The 21,679-nt window shown below is 39.9% G+C and overlaps 1 protein-coding gene across 1 annotated transcript in view; it reads left to right on the forward strand.

The window, feature by feature from the left end:
* The first annotated feature begins 7,537 nt into the window (after window positions 1-7,537).
* The window catches only part of LOC136679433 (glypican-5-like), a 146,151-nt gene continuing 132,009 nt past the window's right edge, over window positions 7,538-21,679 (forward strand). The window contains exons 1-2 of the mRNA XM_066657949.1: window positions 7,538-7,573; window positions 12,372-12,533. Of these exons, the coding sequence (XP_066514046.1) occupies window positions 12,425-12,533 (109 nt within the window). The 5' untranslated portion in view covers window positions 7,538-7,573; window positions 12,372-12,424. The remainder of the gene's footprint in view (window positions 7,574-12,371; window positions 12,534-21,679) is intronic.

A 21,679-nucleotide genomic window follows, 5' to 3' on the forward strand; every position in this document is an offset into this window, starting at 1 on the left:
CACCGCGGGCAACTGCCTTCTGAAAAGCTCGCACCACTAGTCTCTTCACACATACTGCCTTCTGAGAAGCTCATTTACTGGCATTCATTATTGAAAAGAGCTTCAAGTCCAGACCCGAGCTTAACCTGTGTGTGCAGACCTGGCCCTAATGGACAAGGAGTAGTGCATTTAATAAAACGGTTCTGCCAGCACAGTTGAAAGCATATCTGTTCATTTACAAAAGAAGTAAATGACCCTGTCTATACGTGGAAGAGAAGAGGGCCATTTGCAGTGTAATAAGAATGTAATTTACTTTATAGGACAATCCATTGCTTTCTGTGTGTGTAACTTAAGCACCAACGTAGACCATTTAAATCCTGCTGACAGGGGCTTTTAATTAATAATAGTGGGAGTTTAGCCCATTTGCCAGCCATAGTATAAAGAGCCTTAAGTAATCAATGCCCCAAAGTTGCTTATCCATTGGTTACTTTGAAAGTTATGACCTCTCTCTGTTTCTCAGTGCCTGTATTAGGCAGCCAAGCGAACCATATCGAGATTATGTGCTGATGTTGCAGACTCCATGCCATCCATTACTTCATGAGGGGAGAGATAATTTCTGTTGAAAACACACACACACACACACAGACACACTCACTGCACCAAGTCTGGCTCTGACTCACCCCAAATATCCAGTGTTATCTTATCTTAAAGCGTCACTGGGTGAGCGTGAGGCTGTGTAGCGTCATTCTCCTGCGGAAACGTCATACAAGTTCCTAACTCGGAAAAATTGAGGCGGCTTTAGTTACACTGCCCCGGCTTTAGGTTATTCCCTATCTATCCAATAAATCTAAAGCTCCTTCTATTAAACCAGACACCGCTGTGAATTACTCTCCATTAAATTCGACACCATTATGAATCACTCTTTTACAACGTTGTGCAAAGACCTTCAAAAATATACCGAGCCACGTTCATTCACTTCATCATCCCTTTTGTGACAATGACCTTCTGCCAAGAGGTGGAATTATTTGGGATTTTGGGCTGCTTTTTTGGGGGGGATGTGGAAGTGTCAGTTTGGGTGTAAAAGTGGAATGGTATTAAAGGTTTAAGGTGATATTTGTCTGATAATAATGATATGGCAATTGGAATTAAATCTATTGTCTGGATCTGGATTTATGAGAATCTTAGGACTTTGCAGGATCTGTACATCGCACAGATTTGAACTGGTGATTGTGTTGTGACCTCAGATTCAGCCACAACACTCCCGCCAATGTGGAGACTTCTGGCTTATTTTAATGCTAAATTCCTACAAAAAAAAAAAAAAAAAAAAAAAAGAAGAATCACTTCTTATTATTTAAAAAGATCCACCCTGTGATGGAACATTTCAAGACCATTTTGATTCACAAGGCATTCATTCAAAGCCTACTCCTCTTTCCCAATGAGAATTGAGACATCCTTACTCTTATGCGAAATGGACGGACAGGGCCAAGTGTGTGATCTGACAAATCATTCATTCATTGTCTGTAACCACTCATCCAGTTCATGGTCACAGGGGTCTGGAGCCGACCCAGAATCATTGGGGGCAAGGCAGGAACACACCCTGGAGGGGGCGCTAGTCCTTCACAAGGTAACACACACATTTACTCACACCTACGGACACATTTGAGTCACCAGTTCACCTACCACCTGTGTGTTTTTGGAGTATGAGAGGAAAACCCACGCAGACACAGAGAGAACAGACCACACTCCTCACAGACAGTCACCCGGAGGAAACCCATGCAGACACTCGGAGGACACCCCACACTCCTCACAGACAGTCACCCGGAGGAAACCCATGCAGACACTCGGAGGAAACACCACACTCCTCACAGACAGTCACCCGGAGGACACCCACGCAGACACAGGGAGAACCCTGAGACATAGGAAGAACCACATGTTTTTGTGTGTGCACCAACACCACGCTTGGAGAAGAGTATTAAATATTAAACGGTCCGTGGTTCTGGTGGTTCTTCAAAAATGTTCAACAGCTCCTCCTCTGTAAAAATGTTTTGAAGACACAATGATGTATTTGTTGTAATATTAGCATATTTTGGACTCATAACAGGCTGTAGGCCTCACCTACATTGACAAACACTTCAGATCATTCACCACAGATGATATCTTGGTTCTATTGGTCATTTTAATGTTTTTATTTAGCTTCTATTTGGTCTCCTGCAAACATCAAATTTCAATATTCACACACTGAACTGTAACTGCTCTGACTGGAAAACATTTTTGTAACACTTTTTTTAATCTTCTCTTGCTTATGTAGAACATCAAACAGCCTTTGGTCGGGGCACGAAAGCAGATTTTGCCTTTTTGATGAGAGCTGCAGAACAGTCCCCACATTCATAACGTTGATATCTGGCACTTGAAGAAAGCCTTTAGCTCCTCGGCTCTTATTTGCTCTCCTCCACACATCCTTTCAGCACTCGCTTGCTCCATGCCCCCTCAGCCCAGGGTCAGATACTGCAGCTATGTGTCAGCACTGAGAACAGGGCTTGAACCCAATGTTAAGCCCAGTGTTAAGGACATTTACGTCATCACACAATGGCTTTTATTTGGGGAAAAAAAGGCACTTTAGCACAGCACAGTGGAGTTCAGGATTGCGTTTTATGGCTTATTTGGAGTAATTTTGTAGATTTATTGATTATGTGGCGCCAGGATTTTTCTTTACTCGTACTTCACATATAAGAAATTTTCTTTTTTTCGGGGGGGAAAATAGTCCAGAATTTTACCACATATCACAACAAACACTACCAGCAGACCCTGCACCTACAGTTGTCCCTGTATCTGTGGCTGAGGAGACCACAGTGATACCTTTGGCACTTTATTTGTTTACTGTACGTATCAGAGCATTGAGATCACGTCCCGAGGCACATGACGAACACGACTTTGGAGGTCAAACCTGCCTGGGCACGGTTCGGATTGCCTAGTGTGAGTACACTCTAAAATGTCACCACCACAAAAAGTCAGTATCACTGCAGCGCTGAGACCACTTGGAGCGGAGGGCTGTGCCGAATATTGTACCCTATTCAAGTCATAGCCTTCAGGGCAGATGAGGATGTGTTGAATTAATGTTTCCAAAAGCACTTAACCTCAGCAGAGTTAAGACAAATCATTTTAGACGGCATTTACACGGACATGTTGATAAATCTTAATTCTGGAACTCGATCGTTATTCTCTCTCACTCTCACTCACAGCTTGGCCTTAATGAAACAGCACATGATTATTCTTTAACTGAAACATCTGTTATAAGATTAGTCAGGACTAGCGCATATCTTTCATATCTTGTTACGGCCAACAGCCAGGATCGTTTTCAGCAGACTTTTCATAGTAAGAGCGCTGATCAGATTTCTAACAGTAACAGCGCTGACATGGAATCTGGATTCTGCATTCCACGTCCGTGTGAATACAGCTTTTATGATTATAATTACGGTTATAATCTAATCCCAGATAAATAATTGCTCGGAATCTCTTGGTGTAGCTCAGTTTATGGGACTTTATTACACTGTATATACACTTTGTCTCACTATTACAATATTTGACTGATCTTCTTATGTGTCTGAGTCCACACCACCGACGAATCTAATTGGATTTGTGGTAAAAAAAAAAAAAACTGCGGAGGTTATGCAAAGTTTACCCTGGCGTACACTCAGAAATAAAGGGTCCTTAAGGATTCTTGGCTCGGGCGTGCGATTCTAGGAAACACAAATTGTTCTTGTAATATAAAAACTTTTATTATTATTATTTTTTTAAAGGTTCTTTGGGGCTGCAAATGTGCTTTGGTGTCATTGTTCTTAATAGTGCCTCATATATTCTGTAAAGTGGAATGGCAGTTCAGTCGAATGCCAATTTTAATTATTTTAATTATATAATTAAAGAAAATAAACCTCTTCTGAAGTCATTGCTTCATGTCATTTTTCTAACATCAAAATCATTGATGTTCACAGATTCCTGTGTTTCAGAAAATGATTACTAGGGTGGGTCAGTGTTAGGGCACATATATGTTTACAATATGATTACCTCAGTGATACAGAAATGTGGTTTATAATAATAATAATAATAATAATAATAATAATAATAATAATAATAAAATGCTTCTTAGGACATATCCATGAATGTAGCCTATTACTCTGAGGTCATGACAGGGTGAAGTTAGGAGGTCTGACGATTATGAGGAGTACCTGTTAAACTATATAAAAGAGTTTGTTTATTCTTCAGCAGCCAGATGTGAGTGACCGCTCAGTAGAGTGAGCCAGCTGCAGGAATGGCCGGCGTGTTTAAATGACCAGGTTAATGTGGTTATTTCTGATGTGTTTGGGAAGGAGAGGGCAGGTAGGTGTATTCTGGATAGAGTAGCCAGCTGACCTGCTGTGTGTGTGTGTGTGTGTGTGTGTGTGTGTGTGTGTGAATAGGCGTGCATGCATTCATCTGTGCCTGTCTGTCTGTGTGGTCTGTTTATGGTTTATCAAAGTTGTACAGTCTGTGGTTCTGTCTGGACCTTGAGGAGTGTGCCCATCTGTCTGTGCTTGGTGGTCTGTGTTTATCTTTTTACTCCATCAAAGCCTGTCTTGTAGCATGGATTTTCTTCCCAATGTCTGCAGCCCCTTGCTCTTTCATCTTTTTCCGCAGTGATCCGTGATTTTTATTTTATTATTTTTCCCCCTTATGAATAAACTGTAATCCATTTACCTCTCTTCGTCTTGTAGAATTCAAAAGGCAGTTTTAATTACTGTGACTCTGAGAAGGAATATACATTTTCCAGTGTTGGGCCTTCAGAAAACATTAAAAAAACAAACAAACCAAAAAAAAAAAACAACCTCTGCTTCCCACATATGTGGTTCGCTACAATAGAATGTAAATAAAGTAAACGATCTGATGCTATTCAAACAGAAACAGCATTGATCTGCTTGTGCCTGATTGGCTAAACACATGCATTTTGTTGGCTGTGTTAGTGTGTGTTGTCCTGATGCAAGTGGATCAGACACAGCAGTGCTCCTGGAGTTTTTATACAGTGTCCACTCACTGTCCACTCTATGAGACACTCCTACCCCTTTGGTCCACCTTGTTGATGTAAAGTTAGAAACAGTAGCTCATCTGTCCTGTGGGGGTCTGTCCACTGAAGAACAAGGTGAAACAGGTGGACTCCAGTCAAATTGTTGAACTATAAAGTGCTCGTCTAGGGTCAGTGGAGCTGATCAAATGGATGATGAACATAGATACACGGTGGGTTTTCCTAATCCAGTAATTGTGCAGTGAATAACTTAAAACACAACTTAAATTGACAGAGCTAAACTGTTGTTGGCTGAACCGTGTACATGTGTTAATGTGTTCATTTCTGAGACATTGCGTATATTCTGAATTCAGTTGGCTGTCAGGAGCTTAGTTTTTATCCATTGTCTCTATAAATTATTCATTCATTCATTCATTCATTATCTGTAACCCTTATCCAGTTCAGGGTCAAGGTTAGTCCAGAGCCTACCTGGAATCATTGGGCACAAGGAGGGAATACACCCTGGAGGGGGCACCAGTCCTTCACAGGGCAACACACAGTCACACATTCACTCACACACTCACACCTAGGGACACTTTTGAGTCGCCAATCCACCTACCACTCCTCACAGACAGTCACCCGGAGGAAACCCGCACAGACACAGGGAGAACACACCACTCTCCTCACAGACAGTCACCCGGAGTGGGACTCGAACCCAAAATCTCCCAGACCATGGAGCTGTGACAGAGACACTACCTGCTGCTCCACAGTGTCGCCCTCTATAAATTAAGGAGAAAAAAAAAAAAACCTTAAAAATGTAAATAACCTTAACAGGATTATGGATTGGTTTTTAAACCGAAGTAAAACAAAACCGTAAAACCATTCACTGAAGCTTTTCTCATGGAATAAAAGAACCATTTCCGCCAACTCTCTTTCTGTGTCTGGTGATATTTGGCCTTTGAGTAGTCCTAGCAAACGTTTAAAACATCCTGCTTCCCTAGGGTCCCCACCTTTTTCGTTTGCAGACTCTAGGTTTGCCACACTGACTGTCTGCCAGCTACAATAAAGCCAAATACTGCAGGCGCACGCCTGAGGTCTGCAGAAAAGCAGCATTGCTGCCCAGTCCTTTGGAGAAATATTTTCTCAGTCAGCATGAGCTCTCGCCGAGCAAACACACAGGTCCAGGTAAACACGCTGATGGTTTCCAGCGTATGCCAGCACTTGAAAGGAACGAGAACTTCCTGTGATGGAAAGAGAAATGAGAGCTTACTATCAGTGTGACTACTTCTGCTGCTAATTACTTGGTTTTCCTTCAAAGATTAAAGTCTTCCAGGCTTGGTGAAAAATAAATATATACATATATCCTACATATATACACCCAAAAACAGCATGATCAGGAAATTGCTTAAATCCCCCTCCACTCCCCTAAAGTCAATGTGAAGTCCATGTAAATATTGAAATCATAACAGTATTTAACATTCCGTAAAGGTTTTGCGCTTTGGATTTTGCGTGGATCACTAATTTTTCTCCCTGACCCCACTGCCTCAGCTCGGAAATTCAGTGAGAAGCTTTTCAGCTTTGACCCTGAGGATGCAGGGGTCACACTGGTCTTGAGCAATGAGAATGGAATTAAGAGCTAATCCAGCCAATTAAGCAGCGGGCATTTGTCACCTGTGGGTGATTAGGGGCTTAGAAGCTGAGCATGAACTCCTCAGTCAAGAGGAGCTGAGGGAACGTCTGCTCAGCCACAACTTCAGAGAGAAACCATCAAAACAGGCTTTCTAATACAAATATGTCATTTTTGAGATGTATCTAGTTACATACTCTGCGTTTACCCTGGGGAGGTCAGCATTATCTCTGTGTGTTATAACAAGGATCAATGAATGTAAAGCTAAAGGCATTCAGCCGATCCCTAGCGAGGAAGCACCTTCTCTGTTGTTCAGAATGAAGCTGCTTAGCAATGATAGGGACGTATTTAAAAATCTCTGTTGGCTACATTCCTATAGTATGGAATTTAAGGGGCTTTTTAGGCCTCCTGTTATAGATAGATGTAATGATTTTGGTGGAAAAAAAACAATAATAAATATTTATTTTTAGACTCTACAATAAGATCTAGTACTAATTATTTCATTATTAATTTAGGTTAATTTTCAATATTCAAGGATTACAATCTTATAAAGGCCCATAGAACATTATACAATCAAAAAGGGGAAAAAAAAGAACAAAATTCCCATTGGTTAGGCCTTCAGGAGACCTTTTATATGTTTGATTCAGCATGAGACCAAATTAATGAGGAAAATAGTGTTGCTCTGGGTCAGTGGGTCCTAAAATGGTGGCAGTGGGTGTAGGGTTCTCAAGGTGGTAATGGTTCACAGGACAGATTTAAATATGGGACATATCACTTAAGAGAAACCAGCGAATAGACAAGGTTCTGGTAAGAGTAGAGTGCTTGTTCATTATGTGAATTTACTTGGGGATGGAGATGGAAAACTGCTGCTCTTGGTCTTCCTGAAAAAAACAACATACATCACCGACTGCGAAACAAATGGGAGCCTGATCAATGTGAGTTGGAAGGAGAAAACGGCACGGAATGTTTGCGTAATGTAGAACAATTTTTTAAACGTCTGTTACCTTTGCACTGACATATTAGTATTATCACTGAAGTGTGTTTTTCCTTGTTTTTTCACTTAGTTTTGACATTTATTGCTTTTTCTCACGTTAAGCTAAGGTAGCCCACCCTTCTAAAGGAAATTTCCTTCGTGGGTAATGGATTCCCCTTTTCCAGTGCTGTGAATGCCATTCTGTTAAGTCACCCTCCTCGAGCTCGGACAAATGCAACCCTGCGATTTCTCTGGCTTATGTTGGGTTGTATAAGCCATTGTGGTATCTATTAGCTGTGGGATGCTTAGGGAGAAAAAGTACAAAGACTCCAAGAATGCAGCATGTTTGTGAGAGCAGCACTGTAATGTGGCATTACCAAACATCTTAACACATCGTCAAGCATTCCACATGCTCTTCCACAGATGCAGCACAGGACAAATCCTATTGGGAAGTTGGTGTATCCATATGAGTGGTTAATGTTACATTAACACTGCAGTTAAAAATAAAATGGAGTGATAACATAGAACAGTCTCCAACTCCCCTCCTGGATGCTTATGCTATGCACTGTGTCCAAAGGTTTGAAGATACACCTAAGAATTAGTGAATTCAGGTACTGTAAAGTAGACACTGATACAGATGTTTTGAGTGTCTCTGTAATCTCCACAGATGCTCACTAACACTCTTGTGACTGCTAGAGCTAAGGACAGAACTGGGCAGTTAGTGTTCTCCTTCAAGCGTGTTCAGCTGTCCAGTTGTGATGTGCTAGTAGCAGTTTTAAAAGGTTTGATTACATCCTTCACTTCTTTTCTTCACATTTAGCTAACCTCCGTCCTCTCATTTTGGTGGCACCATGTGGTTGTTGGAGACCTGGCTGATGGGGGAATCAGAACAGACTAAATTGGGAAGTAAATTTGGGCAAAAATACAGTTGTATTTTTTATTTTGATTTTATATTATTACTAAAAATTATTATTTACATCCATCCTTTAAAATATGAAAAAAAAATCTACTCTGATTTTTGCTGTAAAAGCATTCTGGAAAAAAAAAATCACCCCCAAGTAACATTATCATTCGATTTAAACTCTAATAAGCTCATTAAGACTTCTTGAATTTCTCTCTCCATTGCTTCTGGCCTGATTAAAACTATGTACATGTGGCTGAAACTAAGATGGTCAGGCAGGACTTTGGCATAGTTACCCTGGCGTCCAGTCCTTAGTTTCCTTTCATGTATCTGGCGTGTGTTTTTTAGCCAGGAGTCTATTTGAAAGTAATTCTAAAAATTGGAAGGACCTAGATGATGTTTTTTTCAGCTTCAAAGAGTAAAAATGAAATCACTTGAGACACCTGGCCTCAGGGTCTTGATGTTGCTGCCTTTTATTTCCAGTGAAGACTTCAATCCTCTCTAATGAGGAAATGATGCACTGTGATTCATAGCATAAAAACCACAATCTGTAATTCTTCCAGCTGGAAGTTGCCTGTTTACACACATCCAGAACCAGCCCCACCCGCCCGATTCCAGAGTATAACCATTAAGAGAGAAATGGAAAACTGACCTTAGACGAACCTACGTGAACAATTCAAATTTTAAACACGTCACTAAAGCAGCAGTTAAAACACCACTGTAAAACTGCCGTGAACTGATTTGAACATTTCAACACTAAAACATACAGTTCAATTGCATTTATACTCTCGCAAACCGGCTTTAATGGGCCAGGTTTCTTTGTAAACCTCAAGTCAGCACTGAGACAACCAAGTTTCTGTTCCTCAGAGTGTTTGGACATTAAACAGCATCTTCTGATGTACCATGTAACCATCCGAACCACAGAAGAGGCTTCCAGAATTTTCTTTCTGTCCAGTACTGCCAGCATGTTGTGAGCAGAGCCAAATGCCTAGCATTGTGTCTCTGTCTGTCTGTCTCTACCCTTATTCCCACTTTATGTTTGAGTCCTTATTTTCTCTTCCTCTGTAATCTTTCTTTTCTGTCTTTTTCCATTTGTCTTTCTAATTCTTTATGCTGTCACTCACTGTCCCTGTCTGTAACTACACTGGTCAGACCAGTCCAGGCTTCACTGATGGTGCAACGTTGCTGTTTCTCATTTTGAAATACCTTAAATCACAGTGAAAATATGAGTAGAAATTGTAAAATTAATGACATTTCATTCGTGATGATATTTATTCCCATATGTCAGTGTTAAAACACTTTCTACAAGGGCAGTATTACTTATTTAATATAATTTAATTAACATAATGATGAGAATGCATGAATGTAATCTAATAAGCAAATGCAATTTACCTGGTTATGTTTAAAACTAATGTAGAATTTATTTGTGCTTCGCAAACATTTTTCGTTGTTTGACACTTAACATCTGGGTCATAGGTCATGGCACTTATCTTAAAATCTGTTAAATCATAATGTGACACTTAATAAATTTGAATGGTAAGGGTATCACAATTCTCTCTCTCTCTCTCTCTCTCTCTCTCTCTGCTTGGTCACTGCTAAGCGTAGAGAAGTTGAGACTGTCAAGGGAGATGGAGACGGAAGATACTCCCAAAGTTGAAGATGAACGGAAAGATGATATAGAAAAGAGAGAAAGGGTGATATACAAAAAGAGGGACAGAGGGACAGAGATCAGTCATGACTTCATTCTGCTGGGACACACAGCAGCTGGTGCGTCCTGGATAATTAAGCCACAGTGATGCGTGGCCAGGGCATGGAGAGAGAGAGGGAGAGGGTGAGAGTGGGCGAGAACTATCCACCCCTATTGTGTTTCAGGGCTGGATTTGGAACGGGTGGCACAAGGCTTGGTTTGGAGTTGAGGAGGAATAGTGAGAGTGCGCTAGAGAGACATTTCTTGGGCTCAGGTTTCATCGCATAGGCCCCCATCTCACTTCTCTGTCCTCTCCCCTCTCCCCCACCCCCTCCCCTCAGCTGAGGGCCAAGGTGCTGCGTGTGAGCCTGGGCCTCACTCTCTAAGAGCTCTGGTACCACAGAGTCTAATTCGGTCAGTGATGTCAGTATGGCGTGCATGTGTGTGTGTGTGTGATTAAACCTTTAATGTCATACTTATCGCCAGCCATAACAATAGCACACTGTATATGTTATGAGATATTCCTTATTTCATCACTGTCGAGACAAAACCTGGATGATCACTTTCTGTACACTCAGTGCTCTACATTGTGTTCACACTTCATGACTTTGAGTCCTTAAAGTAGGAAGTGGTAAAATTGACTGTCTGTCTGAACCTTTAACTGATACCAAATCTGTGTAGAATTAGAACAGGATATATTTTATTATGATTATAATAATAATAAGGTATTGTTTTACATGCACAATAATAAGCTTGAGCTTGATGGGCTTGGTAGGTGAGGATTAAGTTGGTCTCTAAGGATAGATATATACATGCTGTTAACTACACGTTCGCGTACGCATCATGGCTGCGTCGCGAATCCTGCATCCGTTTGGTGCGCTGGTTGTGCACATCTTTAGAAAATAAAAGCTAATGCAAGGTGCAGTACATGCATAAAAGGTAGGGGGCAGTGCAGGCAAAAACCGCATCACAATGGGGGAAAGTTTAGAAGAAGCCTGTGTCAGAGCCCAGTTTGCAATTGACTGTGTCTTACTCTGGTCTGCCCTCTAGTGGAAGCCTCCAGTTACTCTCACATAGGCAAATATGTGAACAAATCCGTTCATGATGCAGATGGTTGTTTACAGACAAAACAGCAAATATATCTCAACCTTAACACACAGTAATTCCAATATGGATTGTGATATGATGATGATAACAATACATCAATTAATTAAATTATTTAATATAATGATTTAACTAGATTTAAATCGAGTTCTCCTTTAAAATGGTCTTCCAACATGCTCACAATAATCAAATGATAATTACATTCTTCCGTTTAGAACTGTGTCCAAAACACAGCTCATTTTACAGAATAGAAACTTAAAAAGGTAACCGTAAACGTCGTTTTATTGTCTAAGCACAGTGTACAAAGCAGTGGAGGGTTAGGTTCCTCACTCAAGGACATCACAACCGTGAAGAGGTAGGAGACAGTCAGGGTAATAAAACTGGCAATCGTCAAGTCCAAGCCCGCTTCTTGAAACCAAACCTATAGGCTATGATTTCCCATGTCCTGCTTGTTCCCCATGTTGTGTGCAGACACACATTTCCACCAGAGAGGTCCAGACCCACATACATTATAATGTACAGCTTTAATGAAGTCACTGCTTCATTTATTTACATTTAACATTAGTGTAACCACCGTAGACCGTATTGCGTGATTTACAGATTACAGAATAAATGTGAATCTACAAACCAAAGTAATTGCTCATGTCATAAGTACGTTAATCACATTTGAACTGTGTAGCAAAGAGACAGTTATAGTTCTAGTCTTCTTAGAGTTAACATCCCCAGTATAATGAAAAAGCCAGATCTGGCTTGGTCCAGGTCTGGATGACCGCAGAGTGTGTCCCCTACGCAGAGAGAGAGAGAGAGAGAGAGAGAGACTGTCCTAATTTAAGGAGCTCTAACAGCACACAGCATTAGATCATCATTCTAATGAGGATATGAAAAAGTTATTAATAGGGTCTTATGGCTAAGCTAGTGCATGAAATGGTATCACTGTGCACTGTGACAAAGTGGTCACTGGCCAGCGGGGGGTGTCTCTTGCTGAAGACTGTGAATGTTAAACACTGTATTACATATTGTGTGTAATTAAACTACACTCTGAATTCTCTCTCTCTCTCTCTCTCTCAGATGTGGATCTGTTGGTGTGTAAACATGATGGACCATCCTGCTGTACTCGGAAGATGGAGGAGAGTTATAGAGAGGCTGCGGTGAAAGAGCTCGTGCAGAACATCAGGTCGTACAGCTTCGAACTCAAGTATCTGTTCTCGGAACACTATACAGCTTTACAGGGTATGGATGAGTGGATGCGTTGTATTAAGTTGTATCAATTGTATCAAATTGAAATCGTGCTTTGTTGTCATTGTACTGAAATGAACATTGCAATGAAATTTGACCTCTGCATTTAACCCATCCGTGTCAGTGAACACACACAAACGCTAGTGATTTGGGAAAGTAAACACACACATACACACACACACACAGAAGTAGGTACCTGCGGAACAATTGAGACTTGGGTATCTTGGTTAAGGTTTACTTAAAACTATGCTGAACCAAAACAAATGTGTATACATCTTTTTAAAAGGGAGGTGTTGTTAAAAAATAAATCACTTTTTTAAATGGACTATCACAGTGCATCTTCACATGTAGAACATACTGTGTGTAATGTGTGTAAAAAAAGAAAAAGAAAAGCCGAAATGAGCGAGGGCAGATGTACCGATTGCCATGCATTTGATGTGATGGTCAGTTTCATGGTGGATGATTTTGACTGGTGGTTGGACGGGTAGTTTACATTATATTTGTGCTCTAAAGTGGCTTCAAACAGCTCTCACTAACTGACAAATGTTGACAGGATGGTTCATTGTGTGTATTAGGGCCCCCTACCACAAAACACTCATATTCCATATAAATGTGGACAAACCACATGTTTCTTCACAGTCCAGCTACCACTTTTCTGATCGATATTCAAACACAACAATGGAAAACACAATACTTTATGTTTTTGTTATTTTATAGAACTCGGGACTATCCCAGTGGGGCACTGCTTCTCCAGCCAAACACTTCTTTATAGCCCTGGCTCTCTCCCGACTGGCTGGACACACAGATGCTAGCCTTAATGCTTGTGGTTTGGCTGCTTGCAATTGGTGGAGAGGGTGCAGTAGATTTATTCTTTGAGGTTTTGGCAGTTGATAATTAGTTGGCATTAGTTTCATGTGATTGGCTGAGACACTACAGAAGGTTTGCTTTGGCTGTATTTGATTGGTGGAGAGGTTTTTGGAACTGGTTTTATTTGATTTGCACCCGGACGGCTAGCTGGGCATGGTGAAAGAGATGCACACTCAATTTCAAGCTTTTTGTTCCTCCGCCTGCTGAATATGGATTGCTACAGCAGCTGGATAAGCATGCGAATAACCAAAGTAATTCTGAATACTGTTTGTCTTTCCTGTTCTTTGTGAGGGTGTCATAGAGCTTGCTATCTTTCGTTTTACACATTCTTAGCCCTAGATATATTATATTAACTTTTACACGTCCAAAGACCTACCTATTGTATCATATATTGTAGCCGTTGGCTATGTCAGAGCCCTTCACTTGTGGCCAAATTAACATTGAACCACAGCACTGTCCCTTCTGTTGGGAATGGAATGGAAAGTAAAATATTGTTTATAATTCCTGAGACTCCCACGCAAATACATAAACAGCCGCTGTGTAAGCATGCAAGGTCAGACGTAACTACACAATTATGGAAATGAAAGCATATTTCGGCCCTGAGGCCGTTCCCTTTCATTTCCTCCATTGTGGACTTTTCCACTGCGGCGCAGAACAAAATGAACTGATGCAAAAGAAGAATGAGAGAATAGATTATTGTAATAAATACAATATGTAAAGAATTTGATGCAGTCTAAGAAATAATTGCTGATTGTTCTCAGGAGTACATAAATACATAAATAAATAAATAGAAGCATCATTTTTGGAGGTCTTTTACCGTTTAAAAAATGCTCTTCAAAAAATATTCCTTTAAAGAACCGCCTGTTGCAAGGGAACCAAAGTAGTCCTCCTTTGGCATTTCTTAGAAGAACCCTGTTTTTTTGTGTAACACGAGGGCTGAATGATTTGGGTAAATTACCTTGTAGTCATTTTGTTTGACCCGTAATTTGAACTGCGGCCTAGACCTGTCTATATATGTCCAGGAAGTTAACGCTTTTATTTTGAAAACAGAATGCTGAGTACCAGACTTTCAGTTGTGTCTTTTATCTTTTAGACAGTGTTTTGTTGCTTCTAATTGATCTACCTTTTTTATATAGGTTAACTTTCCTCATTTGAAACTTAACACATGGTTTTTCATAATCTATAATTAAATTCACGGTTCTTGCAACTCAAATTTTAACTCTGGTCGTATAGAGCTAAAGTCAAGAGTTTGGTGATTTCGTTTTAAAGACTTGGTGTAGTCATTGCTGCATTTCTGAAGCAACATTAATAATTATTTAAATACCATCTGTAAAAGCCAAGATAAATTAATATTAACATTTCATATTTAACCTTACTGTGATGGACAGACACCCCATCCAAGGTGTGTTCCTGCCTCGCTCCCAGTGATATCAGGTAGGCTCAGGACCCACAGTGACCCTGAATTGGATAAATCAGTTACAGAAAAATAATTAATAAATGATAATTAAACTTAGTTTCAATTTGATAGTTTCTATAAGGTTCTGTGGTGACTTTTACTGTTATAAATACATTCATTTCTTTGCTTTATATATTGTTGTAATTCTAGGCCGCATAATTGCTCATATTTTACACCATTCACTTGTTGACATAAATCTTACACTTTCATGTGCACAAGCTCCAGCACTAATCCCAGTTTGAGTATTTTAACGTGGAAAGATGGTGTTGAGCCTGGAGGCATTTGCTAGCACCAAACAACAATACAAGTCTGTCAACAAGTGTGTGGAATTACTATACAAACTCTCTTCTCCTTTTTACAATATTCATTACATCATGCTGGTACAAAGTAAATGTTCCTCTCATCTGTCATAAGCCATAAGGTAGAATGTATATTTGTGGGTATTTTTTTTCCCCTTTCTTTTTAGCAAACTGCAATGTAGCCTCTCCGTGTAATTTTCATTTTGTGGTAATGCTAATGTAATCCTCTGTAAAAGAGACTTTGACATCTGTACATCCTGGAGAATGTGTTTGATGGTTTATTTACACACACACACACACACCCATTATCTGAAAATGTTCTTCAATCATCCACTCCCAAATTCTGTCAGACTGTTTGCTAATGCTAGGATTACCGGTGCAGTCTAACTTCATAACGACACAATAAACAGTTGATCTTGACACATCTAATGTTTTGAATTTGTGTCCAATTGGCAGGCTTTTCTGACATTGGCATTGCGTTGGTTCTTTAGTTCAGAAACAACAACAATTGAATCCAGACGCAAATTTCAAACGTAGCATGAACTCTAAACTGTGGCTTAGCTTTTGTGAGACACAGAGTTGGACAGGAAGCAACTAAAGCCAACTGGCTAATAACCTTTTGTTGCATACAATTGAGGAATTGTGTAAAACCGTATACATGCATAAAACACAATTATGCAGGAATACATATTAGCATAACTCTTTGCTCTAAAATCGGTCGAGTATGTTCTAAATTAAAAAACAGGAAGTCATCTAAAGTTAGCTGTTTGAAACTGAGGAGCCCAATAAATATAGTCCCTCTGTCAGTGTTTCGTCCAAAGCCAAGTCCCAAAATACATGCACATCATCTGGGCTGCAGAGCCCAGCATACTAGTACTAAATTATCTGTCATAAATTACAACAAATAAAAGTAGCAGATATCATCAGCTATGATTACCTAGCGACCTTTAGCTAATGAATGATTTAGCTACCTAATTTTATACTTGTTTTATAGTGTCCCATAGCCTGGATGAGCAAGCACCCTACTTCAGTTCAGCTACAACCTGGACTACAACATAAGATAACTGATCTGACACAGTTTGTGGCTCATTACGTTGGCAATGGCAGCTACTGTGTAATGTACTTTATCAACTCTCCCCTTAATGTATTTTCATTAAGTACAAAACTTTATTATCTTCATTTTTGATGTTTTGTAGTTTGATATTGTGTGAAAATATGACCTGCTGTTTATAATGTCAAATTCTCATGCACTTAATGACCAGTAAACAATACTTAATATTGTTAATTAAGATTGTTTGTTTTACACTGTTTGGTGGGAAGATTCTTTTTTTTTCAGTTTTTCAGCATAAGCTGTTGTAGCTGGCAGGTTGACCATTTTTGTCAAATCTTGTACTGACATAAACATTTACAGCATTTGGCAGATGCTGTTGTTCAGAATGACTTAGCATTTTTTCATGCTGCAGCTGAATGGATATTGTCGTATTTGGAGTCTTGCCTAAGGTATTTTATGTGTGTAGCCCAGTGTGTTTACCCCTGATGAGGAGCTGATCTCTAGCCGCACAAACCATCTTCAGGTCTTACTATTTGTCATACTGAGCACCGTCAAAGTCAAATTCGTTAGCAATAAGTCTAAGCTCTGATTAGACTGCATGTATTTCTGACAGTTAATGATATTTTTTATTTTAATTAATCAGTTTAAAGATATTAATGGGAATTTTCCCAAATTTCTCTACTTGCACAATGATTGATGGGCAAGTCTCCTTATTTTGACATGTTAAATGCTATAGGTTCACCCCATCAGTCCAGCTTTAAGAATGTGTTCAAGACATGGGGTATTATTTTGCGATCTACTGTGTATTAAGAAGTGTAATATAAATACGGATCAATTAGCAGTAATTGAGTTATGTGAAGATTCTGCTGGATTGCAGTTATTCCTCCAGTGGCCTGCAGTGTGTGAGTGTGTGTGTGTGTGTGAGAGTCTGTGTTCTGGTGCGTGTTGGCGGAAAGCTGCAGCTGAAAGCGAGAGCTCCCGCGAGTCGTAGACCTTTAATGAAGCTGCTCAGTGTTCCACCGCCTCCTGTTTGCTTTGGCAGAACAAGCTGGCCACCGCTGACACTCACTACACACTCACTGATGTGTGTCCACCCCAGTGTGAGTGAATGAAGGCTGAAACATAATTAGAGATACACACACACACTACAGCATTCATTCAGATGCACTCAAATTTGGGATTCTATGTTCCCTATTCTGTATGATTATGTAAATATCAGTGAAACCCTCAGAACACTGAATATAAAATTAACATATACAATTAAAACAAGAATATTCAGCCATCTTTCAATATTTTGATTGTTTACAATTATTGAATTTGTCATAATACCCTCATGTTTTCATGTTCTTATTAATTTATTGTAGACTTCATTAAAAAAAATATCTAAATATTATATGGTGCTCCAGTACTCCAGAAAAATTGCTGAAGGCTTTATACATCTCTAGCCCACACTTTGCATTGGGCAAGGTGACCTAACTGAGGACTATAAGTTTCTGTGGAGATTTTATGAGCAGCGTGAGTGGAACTGAACAGCTGTTGGCCATGGTTGCATCATAAAATAACTGGCTTCATGATTCAGCTACTTTAGGGAGTGTCCGAACATGTTTAGCCATATTGTACATTTGAATTACGAGCACTGAAAACAGAGCAAGGCTGACATGAGTCTTCATGCTGTTCAACCCACACACCAGAGAGCTATCCATTCTTGTCCATTAAATATACAAAAACAAGCACTTACACACATTAAAAAAGAAAAACAATGAGTGAAAGAATTCTGAAACACTATGAAAGACTTTGCGATTAGAGGCCGTTTGAAAACTTGAGCCAATGAGGATTCTGTCACTTCCTTTAATCAGGAGCAATTTGCTTTAATGTGCTTTCACTGTAGTGACACTTTAATTGTCGTATTTATTTACACAAAGCTTTTATTCTAAGACTTAGTTAATGGATTCAGGCAACAGTCGAGTCAGCTATTGACGGTTACACAGAACTATTTGTGCTCGAGAGAGGTCCTGTCCTCTAACCTTTTAAAGCCGGTGTAAAACATGAGCACTTAACCTCTGTCATTTTAATCCGCTCTTTTCCATAAAGAAGGCTGTTGCATGTATTTATTTTGATTTGTAAAATATGTGAATGAGCAAATCTGAAACTAATACATGCAGTCATGAAACACGGCTAGAAATGTCAGCTGCAGTCTGGTTTATGGTTATTGATCTGAACTTTTGCATCTACCATTCGTCCAGAAATATAGGATGATGTGCATCTTTTATATAGAGATAGAAAACACGGTATCTCAGAGAAAGTGCTGTTTCTTTACGCTGATGCAATTTACACACCTATTATGACAACGACAGCATATTTAAACAAGTTTAGGGGCCATTGCTGACAAATCACCTAAGACGCTTTGTATTTGTAATTGTCACGTTGGGATTTAGATACAGCCGTCAGTATACTTCAGACAATCAAATAAACTTGTTACAGATAATGAATTTATGCAAATATAATTCATCCAAGTAGTCACAGCCAGTGGGAGCTGCAATCTGTTTCTATTAGCTTCAGTACAATGCAGATTTTGTTTAATTTAAAGTGTTTTTCCTGCTGAAGTAAGATGGACTGACAGTGTTTTGTTGAGGGCTGCTCTGGTAGAATTGTATTAAAACCTTATATTATTAAGTGGTGTGTTCTCCCTGTGTCTGCGTGGGTTTCCTCCGGGTGACTGTCTGTGAGGAGTGTGGTGTGTTCTCCCACGGTCCAAAAACACACATTGGTGGGTGGACTGGCGATTCAGTGTCTGTAGGTGTGAACGTGTGAGTGTGTCACCCTGTGTCACACTTTCTACAAGGGCAGTATTACTTATTTAATCTAATTTAATTAACATAATGATGAGAATGCATGAATGTAATCAAATAAGCAAATGCAATTTATCTGGTTATCTCCGGTTTCCTCCCACAGTCCAAAAAAACACACGTTGCAGGTGGATTGGCGACTCGAAAGTGTCCGTAGGTGTGAGTGTGTGAGTGAATGTGTGTGTGTCTGTCTTGCCCTGTGAAGGACTGGCGCCCCCTCCAGGGTGTGTTCCTGCCTTGCACCCAGTGATTCCAGGTAGGCTCCAGACCCACCGCGACCCTGAACTAGATAAGGGCTTACAGACAATGAATTAATTAATTACAACTTACATTATGATTGGGTGATATTGTGGCTCATACTGTATCTCAGCCAATCACATTGGAAAGCTGGAACAAACTGCATTTCAGATTTTAGTTCACTGTGATAGTTTTTTTTTTTTTTTTTTTTTTTTTTTTTCTTCTTCCTTTGTATACGCATGTATATACTCTTTTCTGTTGGTGCTGAGAGGAGTACCGTGCCTTGTCATCGAACATTTGAGTAACACCTTAAAGCATATGTGGAGAATGCTGGGAGAGAGATCATATATCACCAGAGCCGGAAGAGAAATCAGGAATGTTAAAACAATAGTGATGATTACAGTCTCCTTACAGTGGACTTGCCTTTTATGGCTGGGATGAATGAGGGATCAGCTGGAGCCGTGGAGGAGGTGTTTGAAAGGCTAGTGAAATGGCTGAGATGTTTTGGTTCATAGGCAATGGGAGTTTTACTCATCAGATGCTTGGGAGGCCAAGGCTGTAGGAGAGGACTGGAGGGACATAGAGGGCACAGGCATTGTTCACAGCTAAAACACACACACACACACACTCATACACATACTTGCCTCAGAATGTTGGTGTGACTTTATATACTTTTTGTAATAGAGACCTGGCCATACACTGCTTTGTTCCTGTTGTAACAAAATCCAAAGTGTATCTCCAAAGCCTATCTATAGGAGAGGATAAATATGTTCATCTCTTTAATGTAAAGGGATTATATTCCTATATAGTGCTATGCTCCCTACATAGTGCACATCACAGATAATAATACTGCACCCAGACAGTAATTAGACACTAATTTGCCTGGGAAACGTGAACTCTGTAGCTGACTAAAATATTTTTTGTCACTACGTGAGTGTATTATGACCTACACTGTGCCCTACAGAGTGTGTAAAGAGACATTTGGGATTCGGCTTTGTTTGGTATGCTAGGCTTTCTATCTCTCTGCTCACAAAACAGCTTTTTAGACAGCAAAGAGACCTACAAACATTGAAAAACATGAGCTGGGATGAGGATATTGCTCTATTCCTACTCCATATATCAACAATATTCACTTACTTTAGCAGTAGATGGAACTGACTTAGAATTGGGCAGAGCACTAACAGCATGACAGTAAACACAGACAGAAAGTGCAACAAAACTACACAACATGAGTAGTAAATGAGTCTCTGTGGTAGTTCAAACAGTTAATAAAAATGTACACAGGCGTTAAAATTCAGCCATGAACATATAACGATTGATTTTGTCCTCAAACATATCATTCCACCTTAAAAGACCCTGAGCTTCTGAATGTAAACAAACCATAGAGAACAGTATTTCCCCACAATCGTAGACGTTCCCTTAAATTCTGTTAATATTCCATTCATTCTTTATGAATAAAGACTGATCATGCTTTTGGGCCACACACTGATCGCATAGTGGAGCTTAGACTGCCTGATCTGCAGAGTAACAGTGTTGTCTCTCTCCTATTCGCACAGTGGCAGAAGGCCTAGAGCCGTCTGAGTCTGCAGTAGATTAAGGTTGTATAGCCATTTCAGCCTTGGCTGATTTATCTACTCACTGTGAGCTGAAGAAAACATTAGAATTATACATATTTACTCCAGACATTGCTGATGACTTCAATTTTGCACTGGAACTATGAAGCTAAAGTGACTAATAACTAGCGGAAAATCATACCCTATTGTAAAACAATTGCCTAAATCACATTAGCCTCAGATCATATGAAGCAATCTTAAATATGTAATGCTTAGAGGTGAGGTTTCTCCCCAGTCACTTGGCAGAATTCAGTTCTATTGATTTAGAACATTTTAGTTAATATTTAGCATGAAGAGGGTTGAATTCACCCTCATCTACAGCTGCTCCACAGCCTCCCACTCTGTTGATCAGTTCTTTTCTGTGGAGATTATATAAACTGTGCATGCACATTTGAACTTGCCTGTTCACAGCTGATGTACTTTTAAAGCAACTGTATTTCCATCTCAAAGCAAATTGGTCCTGCAGTGCCTTTATGCTGCACATTTCAGTGTTTCCTCTGCTTTTACACAGTCATTTTAAACTCCTAAAGGGCTTTTTGTGGTTTTGAACGCAGTCTGTAAAGCGGATATTGTGGAGAGTTTAGAGCATGAACTTTGTGTTTGGGATTTTGTTCATCAGACTGGAAGAGAGACATTTTCAGACGACTGGACTCGGGCCAATGACTTGAAAGAACAAGGGCTGGCGGGGTTATAACTCCTTGACCTTTCCATGTCTGCTTTGCTGTCTCCATCATAGTTTAATAGTGTGGGTAATGTCTTAATAAGCAAAGT

The sequence above is a fragment of the Hoplias malabaricus genome, chromosome Y (assembly GCF_029633855.1).
Source record: "Hoplias malabaricus isolate fHopMal1 chromosome Y, fHopMal1.hap1, whole genome shotgun sequence".
NCBI lineage: Eukaryota > Metazoa > Chordata > Actinopteri > Characiformes > Erythrinidae > Hoplias > Hoplias malabaricus.